Source organism: Corvus brachyrhynchos, unplaced genomic scaffold (genome assembly GCF_000691975.1).
Source record: "Corvus brachyrhynchos isolate BGI_N302 unplaced genomic scaffold, ASM69197v1 scaffold220, whole genome shotgun sequence".
Lineage (NCBI taxonomy): Eukaryota > Metazoa > Chordata > Aves > Passeriformes > Corvidae > Corvus > Corvus brachyrhynchos.
The window spans coordinates 117537-132465 of NW_008236209.1; the positions used below are offsets into that span (position 1 = coordinate 117537).

Here is a 14929-nt window from a genome sequence, read left to right on the forward strand (position 1 = left end):
CATCTCCTGTCCTGGGACCAGGTGCCCTTGGCCTGCTGCAGGTCTGGGTGATGGTGGGAGCAACAGCCGAAGTGCCAGCATCACCTTTCACACCAGTAAACCCACCAGTAAATCAGAGAAGGATGATGCTGCCATGGCATTCTGAGCAAATCAGTGATGCCCAGAGCAAGCACTGGCTTTGCTTTCACGGCAGAAAACACAGGAAGCAGCACCAAGGGCTAAGAAGCGACTTTTATCCTTCTTTATTTGTTGAAAATGTCAATTAAAAAACTGTTCAAAATAAAAACATGTTAGAAAAGTTGAACTTGCATAAGTCGTTACACTAAATAAACCTATGTGACAAAGATACACTGGAAGGCAGCTGACACACATCCATCTAAAGACAGACTCACTGGAACCTATTTACAAAGCGCTGTAAACAAAGTAAATATGCAAACATTGCTGTCCATCTGGCATGGCTTCTTTTCCTTTTTATTTTCTTGTCTTTTTTTGGCTTCTAGCTCTTGACAAATGCTTGATCCAAAAAGTCCCAGTGTGCCCTCCATCACATTACATCTCACAAACATGCATATGTATACAGTACGGGTTTCATCTGAGCCTGGGGGCAGCAAAGACACATTTCTACCCTCTCCCTGGAGTGTCAGTGGCTCCTGGTTTGTTCTGCACGTCAGCAGCCTAGTCCCCAACCCAGCTTTGGGCAGGCGGCAAGGCCAGGCAGTAGTGAGGGGTCTGTGCATGGCCTCCCAGAGCAGCAGGACATGTAGCAAAAGTTCTGCTCCTGGAAAACGATCCACAAGCACAGCAGAGCTTGACTGCTGACCAAACCACTCAACTGTGTGCCCAGGCAGGGATGTGGGGAGCTGCCATCTGGCTGGGATGCTCTGGGGATGGCAAACGTAGCCAGACCTCTGTTTTGCCCTAGAAACAGCTTAAAGAGGGTTTCTTATTACACTCGAGATATTTTGGAGTCTACATCTCCCAAAACACCATTTGCAATGTCCTGGCTAAATTTTAATGGCAAGGAGGGAGTTGTAATTATTGCCTCTGTTATGTCCTTCACAACCAACATAATGGTGTGACTGTAACAAGCTGTGGTGCCTCTGCACACCCTGGGACCATGCTGCCCTGTGAGATAAATAAGACACGTTAACTTTAACAGAGAGTTATTTTTATAAAGCTGTTAAGGAAGGAAGAAAAACATCAGTTCTAAACTAAGGTATAACACCAAGTAAGATAAGGAGAGCTGATACATATGCATGTTGCCTGTGTGCTGTGGTCGAGGAACTGTGCAGGGATCCGTGAGGGTGTTGCACATCCTTGCCCCAGGAGCGTTCCAGCTCTTGTCAAAGCATAAATACCTTCCCTATCACAAGAGAAAGTTCCTTTTCCCTAGCAGAAAGCCGCTTTGGGGTGGTGTGGGGAGAAGTGGCCGCTGGCTACATTCCCAACCCTTGGGAAGGAGCGATGGAGAGCCTAACGTGGGCAGAAGGGAGCAGGGGACCAGCACATTTGGGGTTGTTTTTTGTTGTCAAGCAATGTTTACATTTCATACAGAGAAAAGCATGTCCTGCAAGAAGAAGCACAGCAAAATTATAATCTCCTAGGATACCTGGACACTCGATGTGAAAACAAAGCAGGGGGTAGGAATTCTACATCATGCATAAGAAAAGGGATGGGGGACAGAACAGCAGTTACCTGTTGTGCTAATCATGAGCTGTAAGGAGGCAGCACTGTGCAAAATACCTTCCTATGCGCTCTGACAGGTGCTCCAGATCTGGCTTCCCCAAGGAGTTCAAATGTCTTCATGTTAATTGCACATTTTAATCAGTATCAAGGCCACACAGGAACCACAGTATTGCTGGGCTCTAGTTCGCTACAGTCAACTAATGGGGAAAAAGAAGATAGATGGGAAAAGCTTCCCCCGTTGTGACTATCTGAAAAGAGGAGCATGGTGCTTTTTTGGTTTCTGCTCAATGCCACCTCAATAATGTTTTCATTCAATAAATAGGTACCGGTGCTTTTGGAAAGAATGAAAGCATTAAAAAGTGCTTAAGCTTCTTCTAGGAAACTGCTGCCCAAGCCTTTGTGAGCAGCAGTCACTAGCAGAGTTTGTATTTGCTCCCAGTAGCAGGTACAATGAGGTATTAGTTGCTGCAGATGAATTGTGAATCATGGACCGCTTGCTTACTGGTTCAGCTGTGATTGATTGTTTCTGCTTTATTTCCTTACTGGATGGAAGAAAAACTATTTTTTTTTCTCTATGACTTTTTTTTTTTTTTTTGGTAACAAAATACCCCAAACCAACAAAATAAGGAGCAAGAAGAGGCAAAGGATCCAGTTCCACTTCCCAAAGAAACACCTGAGGTCACACACCACTGCCTGCAGCTTCTCCACGAATTCAGGCGATCAGGGATGACTTGCGCCCAGTGTCCTCCCTGCCACACTCATCCGTCTGCTTCAGCAGCCTTCTCACCAGCTTCTCCAAGTCCTTCCTGGATTTAAGCTCTTCTTCCAAACACTGTTTCATCCTTTTGTTTTCCTGCAAGGTGAAAAACAAAGGAATAAAGATGCGGTTAAAGCCCATGCACTTTATGCAGTGAGGTACTTCCATGCATCTGCTGCCTGATGCCTCAGAGGTGACGAAATAACAGGGACATTTGATAGGACTTCGTGAGGATGTAGACTGTAAGTGGATCAGACCACAAGTAACCCAAACAGACCCTTACTACCTCAAAGACCTGCACAGAAGTTCCCTGACTTTGGGCAGGCAGAAACATCCTCCTGGAAACCTAATTTTAGCTTGGGTTGAAGAACCCTGTTCTCCTGCGGTGGTTTCTCCCACCTCCAGACTTGGGACTGGAGGGAAGAGGACATATTTCCTCTGAGTCCACAAGAACTGATGTCCACCAGACCCCTATAAAATGAACAGTCAAGTTGAAAGAGCTTTTGGAATGGAGGGAAAGTTTCATGTTACCACAAAGACCAACTACTCCTTCCCTCTTGCTGTCTCTGGCACTCAAGCATGGAGGATGAGGAAGTGGTCTCCAGCTGTGCCAGGGCAGGTTTATATCAGATATTAGGAAAAGTTTCTTCAAGGAAAGGGTTGTCAAACACTGGAACAGTCTGCCAAGGGAAGTGGTGGAGTCACCATTGCTGGGAGTGTTCATAGAATGTGTGGGTATGGCCCCTCCAGGACATGCTTTAGTGGTGAACATGCTGGTGGTGCTGGGTTGATGGTTGGACTCCATGATCTCACTGGTCTTTTCCAACCTTAACAATTCTATGATTCTGTGATTCAGAGAGGTAAATCAGAAGAAAACTAATTCTCATTCAGGAATTTGCAAGACTGGACCAGGATCAGTAAGACTTTTCCTGGCACCGACCAGCTGAAGATGACCCAGCACAGATTGGTTGGCTTTCACTCAACTCCCAGTACAAACAATCCCCAAACAACCCCAAATTACCTGCTTCAGCTCTTTGACTTCATCTTTCAGTGCATAAACTGTGTCAACAAGGCTTCTGAAAAAAAAATTGAAAAAAAAAAGAAATAAGAAGAGTTGGAGTGCTGGAAAACAGTGACAGCATGGGAGGTGCTGACAGGGAAGTTGCATCCAGATTCTGCTTCCCGAGCATCAAGCTGCTGCCTGTGAGGGGACTCTGGAAACACAGCCCAGCAGCATTTATAGGCCACTGCTCCAAAACTCAGAGCTCTTTTCTCAAACTTCAATACCTTGTTCTGCTTTGAGTTATTAGCAAAGGTCTGTGGCTTTGGCTTCCTTGTTTATGCTATGGCAATAAATAACAATGACTTTAAAGGTAGAAATGCCTGAGCATCTTTTGTAAAGTAGCCTTGATTCATTGAGGTTGTGCTGCAACAAATCAACCATGAAAGGACCACACTGACTGGGTTGGAAAGGGAAAGGCTCAAAACAGCCATACAGATGCAGAAGTTACAGTACAGGCTGGGAGCACTCACAGGCAGGTGCCAGGCAGGCTCCCGAGGGGCAGCAGCAGCCCAGTACATCAGTAGCTAAAAAAAATAAGAAAATAAGAGCCACTTGCTTGGTTCTGTCCCCGCTGACCCCATTATCCTACACCTGGATAAGCCATAAACTGGGGATCCAGATGCCCAGAGGGATACAGCCACGTCAGGACAGCTGGGAAGGCGGCTCTGTCCTTAAAAGGGACAAAATAGCGGTTGAAATTGTCTGGTGGTTCTTTGCCAGAACTAAGGTAGGAGTCAATGACACCAGCCCTGCTCCTCTGTGGGGACAGGGCATTGGTTCTTAATGCCATTCCAAAAAATGACACAGGGATCTGTCTGCAAGTGGAGAGCAGCTACACTTACTTTTCCTCCGTGACTGTCTGGCCATTGCTTCGTGTTTCCTCTATGATGATTTTCTCTTCTTCAGGAAGAAGGACTTGGGGGATGGAGTCTTTACGGGACCCTGTGTACAAGAATTATTCATCAGGCAGAAAAAGGGGTAATCTTCCCTGGTGCCCATGCTACATCAGACAGAAGCTCTTCCTGCTCCACCATCAACCTGGGGCAGGCTGGAGATGTCAGCTGCATCCCACCAACCCAGAGCTACAGCAGAAAGTGGAAAATTTTCAAGAGTACTCATTGCATCTGAAGTTATGTCACGACTTATAAATGAAACCATTCAACTAGGGTCAAGAGCTCCCCAAAGAACCATGGCCTCCCTTTTTTCTGTGTACCATTATTTGACAGTTCAGTGATTTAATCTGACATCTCACCAGCAATGATAGTTTTACTTCCAGAGCTGAAGATGTTAGATAGCTTCCTATGAAGCAGGTTGTTCTTAAACACGCAGCTGATTGAGAGATAATATTCATGCTTCCTTTCTAAAGCTATAAGCAACCTGAGATTACCATCAGGTAATCACTGGTGAAATAGCAGTGTCTCATCTGCCCTCCTACCTGCTTCGTTCTCTGTGTTTAGAAGAAAAACAATGGCAACTAAACCACTAGGCAGATGAAGCTCCCTTATCTCGAAGACTGAACACTACACAGTTTCCTAGCATGAGTCTCATTGCTGTATGATGCAACATCTGTTTTTTCCCAGAGGGGTTATCAGTGTTGTGGGCAGAGTAGGAGCTAAATAACGTGGTTGTGCGCCCACCTGAGCTGAGAGCTTGCTGGAAGCCTGCCCCAGTACAGTATGCCTCGATCACTTTCAGGATCTGAGCATCCTCCTCCAGCGCAGCAGTACCTGTAAAACATTGCAAACAACAGCAGGCACAAAAAAGCAAGGTACTCTGGCCTTGTCTCTCCCAGTCTTTGTACCCAAGCCCCTTAAGAGATTGTGCTGTTTCTTTGGCTGACTGTCTCTGGGACACTGTCCAATCCCTTTCGAGGTCCTTTGCATTTTCTGGCCTTAGTGGCATCAAGTGCCATGACCAAATGGTGTGAAAACTCATCTCTAGTTGCTCATCTTGGCAAAACTCAGGGAGTTTTTTGCCCTACTTTGGGTGCAGGCAGCACTGGGAGATGGGCAGGCAAAACCCTAATGTCAGGGGTCTGGTACAGCAGCACCAGAGCAGGACTTGGAAATACAAAATGTTAATTTCCAGCCTCCACTCAGTGCTGTCTTCTCAAGGGAGAGAGCTAGTCGTGGAGCTTCACCATGGCTGGGTGACCATGGCCTTCCATGTAAAGCTCCCAAGGAGTGTCCCAAGTGGGCTTTAGGGAGCTGTCAGGACACCCCTCTTTGCAGGTGAACACCCCTGTTGGGATGGGGACCTTTTTGTTTCCTAATTCCCCACGGAAACTGTTCTAGGACCTGCTGGCATGGCCAGGTAAGGGTTTGTCCGAGCTGTCAGACATATTTTGGTGACTCTTGATGTGCAGTTTTAATGCAGTTTTTAACTACTTGGAAGTAGTTCCTTGGCTTCATACCCAGAACAAGACCACCCACAACCCATGACCCTGTGCTAGCAATCACAAGGAGGGTGGTGACATGTCTGGCAGTCATAACTGGGAGGGGAGGAAGGATCTGTCAGAGGCTGAGGACCAGTGCACTTCCAGAAGCCTCCTGTGTTCAGGAGCACATAGGCTTACAGTAAGAGCCTCCTGTCACATCCTGCACTGCAAGAAAGGGTGTTCTCGAAGTCCCATGGAGATCACTGAGAACACAGAAATCTCCAGAAACAAAAGAAAAACAGAATCACAGAATGGTTGGGGTTAAAGATCATCTAGTCCCAATCCCTGCCACGGGCAGGGACACCTTCCACTAGACTAGGTTGCTCCAAGCCCCATCCAACCTGGCCTTGAACACTTCCAGGGATGGGGCAACCACAGCTTCTCTGGACAAAACTTACTTTTCCGAATAACAAATTCTTCATCGGATGGTTTTCTCTCAGTTTTCCTTTTTGGAAGAAACTTCTTCATTGTTTTTGGACTTTTGCTGGAATCCTACAGAGAAATAGACTCTTGTGTTTAACCAGAATCAAAGGCAGCTGGGACAGGGGAGCAGCACAGCTGGGTGTAGCTACCCATGCTACACACAACATGTTAGAGAACTGTAAAGCAGACAATGACAAAGTTGGGGAGAATGATGGGTTTTGCCCTTCACATGTGCCAGTTGTGACCCACTGCTCCCTGGAACAGCAGTGGGAATTGCACCTGCAGGTTTGGGCCAGGACAGGCTCCTTTAGTAAATTCAACTCTGCTCTAAAATCCTTTAGCCAGAGAATTCAAATACATTGATAGCACTTTTAGTCTGCTTACCAACTCTGTCATCTGTGCTAGAAAACCCTAAAATGTGGTTTATTCCATTGACTCGATTTCTAATATAAAAGAGTTGGCAAATAGCTCTGCTTCTAAATGTCCACAATTTGAGAGTATAAATCCCACACACACATATACACAGAGAACAGACAAACACATACAAAGTTAGTGTTTGCTATGACTCCATGAGTAAGAAACACAAGTTTTTTTCTCCTTCACTTAGTTAAAAGTCTTGCTGATTTGGAGAGAATTAGTGTACTAGTAGGTTACATGCAATAAAGATGTAAAGCAGGAGAAGAGGCATGCCAGGAGGTTTAAGTACCACAATACTAAATCCTTTCTGAGACTTATCTCAAAATATATTTGCCAGTTGCTACTGACTCTGACAATAACTTACAGATACAACAAGGCAAGATTAGGGTCATGCAAGCACAAGAAGCAGGAACAGGAACAAGCGTTCTGTGCCACGACAAGCCAAAGAGATGTATCTACCCTTACCTTTAAGATATAAGACATCCTCTACAATGAATATGCAAAGAAAGAGAAGATGAGTGTGAGAGACTGATGATTTTTATCATCAAGTCCATTAAATCCACAATTCTGAAACACATTTCAATGTTAGTCCTGTGATTAATGCAGCACACCCTCTGTACTGGTTTTAAAGCACTATCAACATGCAAAGGAGCACCATGTCATGCAAAATGGAAAATTTACATGTGAGATGCAGGGTGAGCGGGCATTAATACACTCTAAACACACAGAGAACATGCCTTCTCGGTTAGTAGTTGGGTGTTTGTGGATGTTGGTTGTCTAAACTGGTGCTTACAACCACAGGAGCTCCATGTGCCTGGCTCCTTCCAAGCCCCAGGGGTCACTCGGGGTCTGTGCTCAACACCAGTCCTGAGGGCCTCAACCCAGCCTAGTCAGGATGCCAGGATGCTCTGCCCACCCTGGTGACAATCACCTAGGATTCCATCTTCTCAAAGAGGACCTGCCATCCTCACTGAAGACCTGACCATGCCATCAGGCATCAGCACTGCAATACCTCCCTGCTCCACTGGCAGGGACGGGGAGCTTCCTGCACATCCTGTGGAGGGCCCAATCCCTGGATGCCATCCCAGGGATGCTTGATCCAGGGAGCCACTTGGCTCTCCTGCAGGTCTGCCCAGCAAAGTCATGAACCCTGATGTTATAAAGCCTTCACCTGATGCAAAGAAGCCAGTTAAAAAAAAAAGCAGTAGAAGAAATGATCTGTAAATCTTTTTCCCTTTGCTAAACTGAATCCAGACACAGCACTTTACATACGGAACTTATCTGTTCTGTCATTTCAAATTACCACTGGAAAGAGAACAGGAAAATGACCCAATTTCAATGGAAATAGCAAGAGTGATGTGCAGTACACAAGCAGGGTCTGGGGTTTCCTGAGCACAGCTGGGTACAAGGAAATGCACAAGACTGTGCCATCCTGTCCTACACTATGACAAGACAAGTAAAGTAACACTGGATGTCTGAAAATCTCTAATCTTTTAATCAAACTCTCCCACTCACTTCCCTGCAAATAACCTTTGAAATTTGTATTCCTTCATTAAATCTTCATTATAGGAAGGTGCTTGCACGGAGCTGTTAGCATTGTTTATTTTGTGCTCTACTTTAAATTTAAAAAATTAAAATACAGTGAAATAGGGATAGTGTTTAGTCATTAAACACCCCAGAGGGAGGGATGAGGTAGATGTGGATCTGCTTGGGCCAACAACCAAACTTATTTCCCATCTGTCATCGCAGGCTTGTGTCCATGAGTCTCTCCACAGGCTCGTGTCCATGAGTCTCTCCACAGGCTCAGCCTGGACTGGCCGGGTACCAGGCTGTGCCTGCCCAACTCTGGACACGTTGGCCTTTAGGTTTCCACCAACATGGTCAGCACAGCTTGTTCCCATGGAAGCCACATTTTTGGTCCTGTGACACCTCGCAGGATACCATCCAACATCCAGTCCCTTGGGACTCACTGTTGGCTAGGCCTCTGTGGCAGAAACCTCTGCCCTGGTTTTGACACAGAGTTTAATTCCTGCTATGGGTGGCAGGGGACGACAAACTGCAAAGGACCGTGGTATTAATGATATCACTCAATCTGTGGTTTTTCCCACAGAAAAATTTCTCTTCTACCTCAAGCCTCTACCTATATTTTTAATTCACCACGCAAGCAAGAAATCATTTAGGATTCATTAGGAATTTGGAACATGCAAAGATTATGGATCATTTTCAGTCTGCTCAGTTGGTATTTAAACACTTTAATTCCCAGACTGAAATGCGTTACTTTACAAATTCTAAGAAATAAATGCAACAAGATGCAATGAGGCTACATAAAGTCTCTACCTGGAGCAGCAGACTCACAGCCCTGCCAGCTGCCAGACTCTCCATCCCTAAGTGCTGGGAGGGCTGAGGGGGTGCAAGCCCCCTCCCTGACCCCATCCTCGTTGGGGCAGTGACCCTCCCAGGGCTGCTGTACGAAGAAAGGCAGCTGACTCAGATCCAGAGTGCTTACTCAGTAAGGGGAACGTTACCTGAGGTACTGGTGAGTAATCCCAAAAATTTAACATGAGGTGGGGAAGGAGAGCACTACAGTTGTGGTGCAGGGTGAGAATCAGAGCTAGGCTGTATTTTGGGTTTTCCCACACCACCTCCCAGCTCCCAGGCTGGGATTTCTGCAGGGGAAGCCATCACTTGGACTGCTGCCTCCCAGCAGGACCTTGCTGTATAACACTCAGGTGGGTGGCAAAGGAGGGTCAAGCCCCACATCCTGTTCCAGCCACCAAAACAGGGTGGAAGACACAAGAAACACGGGCAGGTGTTTTTCCTCTTCCTCGTGGCGCAGTATTGCTTCTCAATCCTCTATCACTGAGCTACTGCTACAGCTGGAGCTGGAACACATTCCAGCAGGGAGCAGGCCTCTGTCCTGCCAAGACCAAGCTCAGACCAAGGCAGGAGGAGGAGAGGAGGCAGCTCCACCATGGCACTGCCAAAGGACAGGGCTCAATGGGACACCCAGATGTGGGACGGTGACATCCAGCAGCTGAAGGTGCTGGCTACAGCAGCCAACAGCAAACATCCAGCCTGCAAACACACATACTCATGAGTCCCTTATAGCACAAAGCCTGGCACAGCAACCAACATCCATCACAGGACTGGGGCCAAACTGGCAGGGTCATTTTTCTCAACATACCCAACATCCTACATTTCTGTGCCCTTGCTATGGGATACAAAACCTGGACACAGGGTCTAGGGATTGTGTGAAATGAAGGTCCTGCACAGGCAGGTGGGATGATTACCTCTTTGTAACTCAGCGCTGCTGATGGTCTGAGTGGAGGAGCAGGGCGGAGGCAGCTCAAGCTCCAGGGCTTGAGGATTTTAGGGGGTTCCAGAGGCCCACGGATCTGCCCAGCTGAACTAAATGTCTGAGAAAATAGACGAGAAACAAACCAAGACTGTTAACCACCAAACAAAGCAGAGAAGTGGAGGGGGATGGTCAAGCATTGAGACATTGAGACATCTAAGTTGCAACAAAAATAGGGCAGGCTACGTGTAAAATGGTACAAGCACAGCATGGTTACAAACCAAACTGTGGGATGTGTCTTACGGCTGTCATGTTACCTTAGTGTCAAGGCACACTGCTGAAACAGAGAGCTCAGGCAGCAGCGAGGAACCCAGGCAGCAAAGGCCAGGAGGTGACACTTACGGAATGAGGGCTCCAGGACTGTGTTTTGGAGACAGTGCTGCATGTCCCTTTCGTCAGCCTTTGCAAGTGGTCAAGCCACTCGTGCAAGTCCTGGCTGGTGCTGCAGGACACAGTGATCCGCTCCATCATGTTCCCTGTGGCAGAGGGTTAAATAACTGTCTTTAGCAAGTGGAAGAGACTCAGGTGGAAACACAGGGTGGGATCAGCTCAGCATAGCAGGAAATGGCTCCTCAGTTTGCATAGTCCAGTGGCTCCAAAAAGGCCAGGGCAAAGATAGAATCATGGAATCATTAAGGTTGGAAAAGACATCTAAGATCATCAAGTCCAACCATTAACCCAGCAAGGTGCACCACTAAACCATGTCCCTAAGCATCTCATCTACGATGATGATGTGACTGCCCATCCTGCTCAGGCCAACCACTGAAAATGTGGGAGCTGCAAGAAATGCTAAGGGAACTGGTGAGATGAATGTGTGAGGATTATTTAATGTTAAAGGTCATTAAACACAACATTTCCATGATTAACAGGATCCTGACACCAAATACCACCAGCACAAACAGCTGTACTGCAGCCCAGGCACTGAGCATGAAATTACCGTATATACCTACAAGTAATGAGATAAATTGAAGGGGAAAATGGGACGAACACTAGGAAAGCTCCCTGATTACCAGAACCATTAATCTGTCAATAAATTAGGTACTCAGAGCTACAAGGGATGGCCACCGGATGCAGACAGGGCACACCAGTGCAGAGCAGTGCTACTGGGGTGGGAGATTTGTCCCATATGAAACACTACAGTCTCCAAAGGCAGCCAGAGGCAGAGCTCCAGGGCACTGGGAGGAGATTGACTCAACCAGGACAGAGGTGCTCAGAAACTCAGACAACACATGGTAAAAGAGCAGGAGGAAGATCATGGTGGGGAATTAGGGAAAGGAGGACCAGTACTTCCAGTGGCAACAGTTGTTTGGACTGGGAGGACAGCCCCAGGCAGAAGGCCCCACTGACCTGTGATTTCAAACATGTGCTCATTCCCTTCAGCATCTTCCAGCTTTGTCAGCGTCATTCCTGTCAAAGGCAGCTTTCCCTGGGAGAATTGAAGAGCAGTCAGCATCTGTGTCTGCTTCCCAGCAGGTGTTGTTCTGCTTGTTTCTGCTGATTCCTTTCTCTTTGGGAATCGCCATTTAAAATTAATTTGTGAAGGCTTCAGACTGCAGGAAGAGTCTCCTTTAATGTATGGATCTAGATTTCCCTGCACAACTAGGTCAAACCCCAGAGATGAGGCTCCCATGACAACTGAGTCATCCCTGGCTCATCTGCCACCCTTTCCCTTCATTCAGTGCAAACCTTTTTCACAGTCAAGTCAGAAGGATCAATTTCCCCTGTTTTTTTCTGAAAGCCTTCCCCGTCCCTCTGATTTGCATGCTGAACTGCCTGCTCACCTTACTCCCATTGGTGGGTCAAGTCAGAAAACCCAGCCAAATATTTCCCATATCTTTCTCATTTCCCTTGCTATGACAAATGACACATCAAAACAAGAGCATCCTTTTCTTGGCAGTATTGATGGTTTCAGACAGCTGGAGAAAAGCCAAGCTCTTAAAAGCCTGATTCCAGCCATTGGATGGTATGGAAAACGGTAAAACACAAGAAATGCAGAGTTATACGTAGTACCTCATGGAGTGGAATTTTTGTGCTCTTTGCAGTGGGCTTTATAAGTGTTTTCCAGAGATGGCACAAAACTGAGAGCCAGCTGGCTGGTCAAAACCCTACAGCTGGGTCAGGACACCTTACACACACACACACCCCACTCTCAAGAACAGCAGGTAGAACAAAAGGTTTTGAGGTTTTTCCCTTTTTTTTTCTAATTTCACAGCATTCACTTACCAAATGCTGCTTAATCATTTATCAGGACAAAGGCATTGACTATCCTAAAGCCAAGTCCTGGCTCCCAGCCTGGGGTGTTTGCATCACAACAGAGAGTTCGAAGGACACAGAGGACTTGAATTTGATAAGAACTATCTGATTTCCTTTTTCACACCGAACGCCTTGCAACTTCAAACTAAGCATGTCTACCTGATAGATGAACCCACTCATCCGTGGGCTTGCAGACAGCATCAGCAAAACATTGGAAAATAACAAGAAATACCGCTCCTCTTTCTCCTGGGGGGATAAGAACTTAGGTTAGTCCAGTTGGCAGTGCATCACAAGCACCTGCCTCTAGCAAACTGAACCTGTTGCAGCTGGAATCACAGCCTGTGAGATCACCCCCAAACCAACTATTCTGGCTTTTTTTTCTTTACAGCATCTCATTTATGTACCAGTTTTCCCTGCATAGATTTTTGTCTGCATCCTGCTAATCCTCTTCCAATCATTGTAGAGTGCCTCAGAGGGCCTTATGTCCCCCAGCATCTCACATCCCAAACAAGAAAGACTTTTGGGACTAGATGCTGCACAGGTTTGTTTTACAGGGCTTCCCTTCCCAGGGAAAAGTTGCTACAGCAAGCAATTCAGTGCTAACAGGAACTTTCCCACATTGAGCATGCAGCACACATGCCTTTAGCACCACTGAGGAAGGTCTGTGGCAGGCACCGGTGCGGTGCATTAGGACCAGTAGGACAAGAATCACTCCAGTTAGTTCCAAAGCACAGTCAGCTCTGGGGTGCGGCATCAAAGCAGCCCCTGTGCTGGGCATAGGACACTTTCTAGTCACTCCCATTTCTCAGAGTAAGTCACAGGGGAGAAAGAGGGAAATTAATGTGCTATATGACACTGAGATACTTCTTTTGCTTGAAAAGTGTGTCACCAAAGGCCTGAAGCTAAACCTACGGGGTGCCTGACTCACTTCAAAGACGTGCACAGCCCCATTGCACAACTCTTCCTGAAGTAAAATTATTTATCAGCATTATTTGTCACCAGTTTGTGGCCCGGAAGGAGAGGAGCTGCCGCCTTGCATCACTTATCCCAGGAGCAAGCGAGTATTCAGACATCAGTTCTTTAGCCAGCAGAAGGAACATTACACTCACCTCACTTCCCCCAGACTGCACCATAACCTGGGACATGTAGATGACGTTTCCCATCATTTTTATGTCCTCTCCTTCCCAGCGCTGGATGGATTCAGAAAGGATTTGCAGCTCGAGTTGTTTCCTCTTCCTCAGCTCCTGGCATTGCGACTAGGAATCACAGCAGAGCTTTGTTAGCTGAAGGGCAGGAGCCAACCCAACAGTTGCAGTTGCAGTTCCACCAGCAACACTCACACAGCCCTGTGGGCTCAGGGATGGTTGTGCCAAGGATCAGGAAAGCTTGCTTTGGCTCCATTACACAAAGTTTCTTAAAAAATCACACCCTAGTGATTTATGAAGTAATGATTACATTCAAATGTCAAAGAAATTGCAAACTGCACTGAGCAAACTTTTCTTTCCAAACCAGCTCTACCTCTGAGAGTTTAGGTTCACAATTTCCAAACCAAGACAGCTGCACAGTTAAATGTCTCTAATTTTGCTACTGCTTAGAGGGATTTTGCCCATTTTGTCCAAACAGCAGAGTTGTACTTGTAGCACTGCAAAGTCCCCACAAGTCAGATGGGCAGATATTTTCTAACCAAAATCTGCGAACCCAAAAGCAGGACTGGGCAGTGCTGTAGAGTAGTACAAAAAAGAATCTTCTCAAAGCACTGTAACTGAAAAGACTGCACCACTGCTGGGCAGCTGGGGACTGGAGAAGCTCTAGGGAGTGACCAGTCTCTCAGCAGCTCTCAGCAAGAGAGGACAGTGCTGACTGGACAAAGACGGTCCTGCAAATCCAAGCAAAACTTCCTTTAACTGACCCCTCTGCCAACAGGGAAAATTGCTGCAAAGCCAAACCAGAGCTGTTTTCACCAACTGCTTGGTTTTTTCCAAACTCTTTTTCTGACTGAGATTTTCTTCCTTTCCAACTCTTTGACTATCCAGCTCTTCAAAGAGAGAGGCTGCATTGGGTCTAGTTTGAAACCACACACATTTGAACCAAACTGTGGGTGCTTACTCTAGTTCTACAACTGTTGTATGTTTTGATGGTTCCCCAAGTGTAGCTGAATCCAATGTTCCCAGGATAAAAATCCAAATAAAATCCACAGGAGTTCACCAGTCTCTGCAGAGGCACTGCTGTGAATCGCCAGGCTCTTTGGTTCCTCCCTGCCTTTGCTTGGGAGCCTTCCTGGTCCTATAACAGGACCACGTGCCCATCACAAGGGGCACCTCTGCCTGTCTGACCTCAAATCTACACTGAACCTCTTTAGCTGTGTCATAATGACATTAAATTACTCATCACCCTAGTACACATTTCAAGTAAAACCATCCAGCTCTTACGAGATTTCCTAAAGATTAATGACACCTTGTAATTTAAATGAGTTATTCCCCTATTAGCTTCCAGAATAAATGGAAAGGGTGCTGAGTTTCTATTAAATGTAACATGATC

General features: G+C 46.5%; 1 protein-coding gene across 6 annotated transcripts in view; it reads right to left on the reverse strand.

The window, feature by feature from the left end:
* Positions 1-219: 219 nt before the first annotated feature.
* The window catches only part of ARHGEF6 (Rac/Cdc42 guanine nucleotide exchange factor 6), a 38848-nt gene continuing 24138 nt past the window's right edge, over positions 220-14929 (reverse strand). For 5 of the 6 annotated variants that reach the window (XM_008641403.2, XM_017742114.1, XM_017742106.1 and 2 more), the window contains 11 exons: positions 13501-13647; positions 12551-12637; positions 11486-11564; positions 10481-10614; positions 10074-10199; positions 7249-7269; positions 6342-6435; positions 5144-5233; positions 4349-4448; positions 3465-3519; positions 220-2539 (listed from right to left, as the gene is read on the reverse strand). In XM_008641403.2, the coding sequence (XP_008639625.1) occupies positions 2399-2539; positions 3465-3519; positions 4349-4448; positions 5144-5233; positions 6342-6435; positions 7249-7269; positions 10074-10199; positions 10481-10614; positions 11486-11564; positions 12551-12637; positions 13501-13647 (1074 nt within the window). In that variant the 3' untranslated portion in view covers positions 220-2398. The remainder of the gene's footprint in view (positions 2540-3464; positions 3520-4348; positions 4449-5143; positions 5234-6341; positions 6436-7248; positions 7270-10073; positions 10200-10480; positions 10615-11485; positions 11565-12550; positions 12638-13500; positions 13648-14929) is intronic. The other variant, XM_017742094.1, reaches the window with a different exon arrangement.